The following is a 5,515-nucleotide window of genomic DNA, read 5'->3' as shown; positions in this document are numbered from 1 at the left end:
TTTAGGAATGTGCCACGAAAAGCTCTTATTTTGGCGACAGCTAGGCCAAAAAGAAGTAGGAAACTGTACAAAGCGACACGCTTGAAAAGTGTATGCGCTGCTAATTTTACCTTTGCAACCTCATTATACGATTGGCTACGTTTTATATTCATAAATGTAAGTTTTCTCAATACCCGACCAGTTTTTTGTGCCTTTAAAAAAATATTAGAACTTTACTTTAAAACGCTTTCTACCGCTGACAACCAAAAAGCTGTGAAAACTATGATGCTGTGCTCCAAATTTGGATTATTTACTGAACTGGTGTGAGCCTATGGCTTTACACTTTGTTACATATATATATATATATATATATATATATATCAGTGACGTGCGGTGAGGTTCATGGCTGGTGAGGCACTGACTTCATCACAGTCAGATTTACAAACATATGAACCCTAAAGACTTTCTTATTCACCATTTGATTGGGAGCAGTTAACGGGTTATGTTTAAAAGCTCATACCAGCATTCTTCCCTGCTTGGCACTCAGCATCAAGGGTTGGAATTGGGGGTTAAATCACCAAAAATTATTCCCGGGCGCGGCGCTGCTGCTGTCCACTGCTCCCCTCACATCCCAGGGGGTGATCAAGGGATGGGTCAAATGCAGAGGACACATTTCACCACACCTCGTGTGTGTGACAATCATTGGTACTTTAACTTAACTTTAACTTTACACATACAAACTGTAGCACACAAAAAAGCACATTTAATAAAAAAAAATGTTATTATGGTCTTACCTTTATGTAATATATTGGGTTGGAGGCAATAACCAGGCGAGGTGATGAAGTACGTCTCTCTACTGTAGACTTCAGAACACCATGTAAATCGTTGGCCAACCAAAAAGTAACCACAGTACGCTATAGCCAACATTAACCAGGAGATGGCAACAGACAAACATAGATCACTCTATTACATTCCTCCCCTTTTAGAAATGTAGAAGTTACTCAATAGAAATAAACAACCCAACCAAAAAATGCAGCAGCTCAATAAGAAGCCAAAAAGTGCAAAAACAATAATGTTCGTGTTGGAGGAGTTGTGAATGAATGAAATATGAAATCCGTGCTGCAGTCTGCAGGTGTACCTAATGTTGTGGCCCTGCAGTCATTCACAACTCCTCCAACACGAACATTATTGTTTTTGCACTTTTTGGCTTCTTATTAAATAACTTTTTTAAATAGATTCAATCTTGCACGTGGAAAGTTTAAGTGAGGGCTTTAGTTGATATAACACTCCCGTCAGGGGGTGCATTCTACGGCGGGAGTGCATTCTCTACCACCAGGAGGCGGGATTACTGCGAGCCTCACACAGTGCGTCTTCGCAGCAGTTTTATGATTGCTCAGCACAAGAAATACGTTACACACATACAGTTGTTGACAAAATACACTGTACATTATATACCTCAGCTAACTAAACTATGGAAATGTATAATATAGTTCATATAGCAATACGGTCTCACTGCACAGCAGGCCAGCAGTTAGCCGAGTCCGCAATCCATGGTGAGGCTCAACTGGCTGCTGACTCACCGCAAGTCTCTTCTCAGTATTTGAACGGCAAATGTGAAAATTCAGTGATTTTGAATAAAAATAATCTAAAACTGGTGAAGTTAAATGGAAAATAACTTTATAGTATAATCACTGGATACATTTAACAATTTAATAATTTTTTTTTCTTTTTACATTTTTTTTCTTTCCATGATGGCAGGTGAGGCCCCATCCATTTTCTACCGCTTATTCCCTTCGGGGTCGCGGGGGGCGCTGGAGCCTATCCCATCTACAATCGGGCGGAAGGCGGTGTACACCCTGGACAAGTCGCCACCTCATCGCAGGGCCAACACAGATAGACAGACAACATTCACACACGAGGGCCAATTTTTAGTGTTGCCAATGAACCTATCCCCAGGTGCATGTCTTTGGAGGAGGGAGGAAGCCGGAGTACCCGGAGGGAACCCATGCAGTCACGGGGATAACATGCAAACTCCACACAGAAAGATCCCGAGCGCATGATCAAACCCAGGACCTTCGTATTGTGAGGCAGACGCACTAACCCCTGTTCCACCATGCTGCCCTCCTCCAAACATATTGCTGGGTATTGTGGCCAAACAGCTAAATTTTTGTTTCATCTGACCACAGAACTTTCCTCCAGAAGGTCTTATCTTTGTCCATGTGATGTCAGATGAAACAAAAATTGAGCTTGACCAGGGGTTAGTGCATGTGCCTCACAATACGAAGGTCCTGAGAAGTCCTGATCTTTCTGTGTGGAGTTTGCATGTTCTCCCAGTGACTGCGTGGGTTCCCTCCGGGTACTCCAGCTTTCTTCCACCTCCAAAGACATGCACCTGGGAATAGGTTGATTGGCAACACTAAATTGACCCTAGTGTGTGAATGTGAGTGTGAATGTTGTCAGTCTATCTGTGTTGGCCCTGTGATGAGGTGGCGACTTGTCCAGGGTGTACCCCGCCATTCCGCCCGAATGCAGCTGAGATAGGCTCCAGCACCCCCCGCCACCCCAAAAAGGGACAAGCGGTAGAAAATGGATGTGATGAATGGATGTTTGGAGGAGAAAAGGTGAGGCCTTTAATCCCAGGAACACCATGCATCAAGCATGGTGGTGGTAGTATTATGGTCTTGGCCTGTTTTGCTGCCAATGGAACTGGTGCTTTACAGAGAGTAAATGGGACAATGAAAAAGGAGGATTACCTCCAAATTTTTCAGGACAATCTAAAATCAGGAATGGCTAAATCAGGCTAGAATTTAAGGTTTTAGAATGGCCTTCCAAAACATGTGGAAAATGCTGAAGAAACAAGTACATGTGAGAAAACCAACAAATTTAGCTGGACTGCACAAATTTTGTCGAGAGGAGTGGTCAAAAGTTCAACCAGAAACTTGCCAGAAGCTTGTGGATGGCTACCAAAAGCGCTTTATTGCAGTGAAACTTGTAAGCAAATATTAACATTGCTGTACTTTTGACCCAGCAGATTTGGTCACATTTTCAGTAGACCCATAAAAAAATTCATAAAAGAACCAAACTTCATGAATGTTTTTTGTGACCAACAATCATGTGCTCGAATCACTCTGTCACAAAAAAATAAGAGTTGTAGAAATGATTGGAAACTGAAGACAGCCATAGGGACGGCGTGGCGCAGTGGAAGAATGGCCGTGCGCGACCCGAGGGTCCCTGGTTCAATCCCCACCTAGTACCAACCTCGTCATGTCCGTTGTGTCCTGAGCAAGACACTTCACCCTTGCTCCTGATGGGTGCTGGTTAGCGCCTTGCATGGCAGCTCCCTCCATCAGTGTGTGAATGTGTGTGTGAATGGGTAAATGTGGAAGTAGTGTCAAAGCGCTTTGAGTACCTTGAAGGTAGAAAAGCGCTATACAAGTACAACCCATTTATCATTTATTTATTTATCATCACATTTTGTTCTTTACAAGTGTATGTAAACTTTTGACCACGACTGTGTGTCACCTTACATGGTCGGTCGGGATGTATGTAATTTGCTTAGCACACAATCAAAGACATGAGATGACATCATAGAGGATTATAAAACTGGTGTTTGACTTCTTCAGGGTGGGAGAGACACATCTTTTGGCTAGACCTCCTCCGGGTTCCTGCAGAACTGTAAAATGACGCTCGCTTGTCATGAAGCAACTTTTTGTTCAACGATGCGTGCCCGACGTCTCCTTTGATCCCTTCTCACCACCACGTCCTCCTCAACAACAGAATTCTATTTTCAGAACAAATCCATCCAAGAACGAACGTACAGCTACAGGGTGGACACAACAGGAAAATTGCTCGGTTCGGCGGCGCCCTGTGAAAAAGGTAAAGGTCTCGGGGTGGGGTGGGGGGATGTTTTGGTCAAATCTCATTTGTTGAAGGCTTGTATAAGGTTACAATGACCACATTCATGTTGCTAATTCTGTTGGCACATCTATTGCATTTTTCATTATATGTTAGCTTTAAGTTAGCAGAGTAGATGCTACATTTTTTTCTGCATGGTTGCATACACCATGCTGTATTGTTTACGTAACTTGCTTTCTTACATGTGTGTATACTTCAGCTGTTTCTTAATGGGTTTTCCTTTTTGCTTCAGTATTACCTTCACTTTGGAGGCACTCTATAAACCAGTGGTTCTTAACCTTGTTGGGGGTACCGAACCCCACGAGTTTCATATGCGCATTCACCGAACCCTTCTTTAGTGAAAAATAAAATGTTTTTTTATTTTCAAATTCAAGACAATGTTATATGTTTTTGGCAACACTTTAGTATGGGGAACATATTCTAAGTAACAAAGACTTAATTTAGAGTTATTTGGACACTAGGGGAACATATTCTAAGTAATAAAGACTTAATTTAGAGTTATTTGGTTAGGGTTAGGGTCAGAGTTAGAGGGTTAGGGTTATAATAAGGCCATACCGAATAAGGCATTAATAAGTACTTAATAATGACTAGTTAAGAGCCAATATGTTACTAATTTGCATGTTAATAAGCAACCAATGGATATGTTCCCAATACTAAAGTGTTACCATGTTTTTCTACTGGTGCATAAAATGAACCGTGCATGAACATCACCTTGTTGAAACAACAAAACCAACACAGTGCATAAACTCACAACAAATTACACACCTGCAAACCAGTCAGCTGTTGCCGTATCCGTAATACGCCGATAGGGAGAAGTTTGTATTTACACGATGAGTCGGGTGTGTTTAGACCTCCGCCGAACCCCTGAGGCCGACTCACCGAACCCGTAGGGTTCGATCGAACCCAGGTTAAGAACCACTGCTATAAACTGTTTACCCTTCTGTCAAATATATCTGCTGACCCAACTGTTGATCGCAGCACCTACAGGGGGTGGCAGCAACTAAAGGTAGTCCCGCTAGAACCGGTACTGGTATCAAAGCTCCTTTTAGGTTCTGGTAAAAGCGTGAACCCCAGATGCACAGGTGGAGGGCAGAGAACAATTTTAACAGAGTCTTTGATAGTCTATTAGCAGCAAAAAAGTAGAAAAACTTAGGCAGCAAGCAAACTAAGGGAGATGGCACATAAAAACAAGTACCATACAATAAGACACAAATAAATAAAGTAAGAGAGGTGTATGGCTGAATGCAGGGTGAAATGGCACCTATGCATTTTAGACGCCGGGGTGAAAAGGGTTTATCAGAAGGATTGCCATAAATACTTGTGTCCAAAAACAGCTACGGTTGTGATTATACGCGAGCGGCGTGTATGACACAGACGAAAGAACTGGCGCCTCCCAGCTGAAAGCCAATTGCTTAAGAGACAATCAACCTGGGACACGCCTCCAGCCGGCCTGAGAACATCTAGAGCAGATCTGGGAAAAATACGGTCCGCGGGCCACATGCGGCTCGTTAAAATTTCAATCCGACCCGCCGGATGTTCCACACAATTTTTTTAGACCTTTAACATCAAAACTGTAGCCGCCATTATGATGTGCAGTGCTGTTTTTTACATTACTGTAAGT

General features: G+C 42.7%; 1 protein-coding gene across 2 annotated transcripts in view; it reads left to right on the top strand.

The window, feature by feature from the left end:
• The first annotated feature begins 3,610 nt into the window (after nucleotides 1–3,610).
• Nucleotides 3,611–5,515, top strand: part of tat (tyrosine aminotransferase) — a 65,177-nt gene continuing 63,272 nt past the window's right edge. Inside the window, exon 1 of one of the 2 annotated variants that reach the window (XM_061927883.2) lies at nucleotides 3,611–3,855. In XM_061927883.2, the coding sequence (XP_061783867.1) occupies nucleotides 3,676–3,855 (180 nt within the window). In that variant the 5' untranslated portion in view covers nucleotides 3,611–3,675. The remainder of the gene's footprint in view (nucleotides 3,856–5,515) is intronic. The other variant, XM_061927887.2, reaches the window with a different exon arrangement.

This window comes from Nerophis lumbriciformis, linkage group LG35 (genome assembly GCF_033978685.3).
Source record: "Nerophis lumbriciformis linkage group LG35, RoL_Nlum_v2.1, whole genome shotgun sequence".
Lineage (NCBI taxonomy): Eukaryota > Metazoa > Chordata > Actinopteri > Syngnathiformes > Syngnathidae > Nerophis > Nerophis lumbriciformis.
This window is presented reverse-complemented; position numbering and strand designations above follow the sequence as displayed.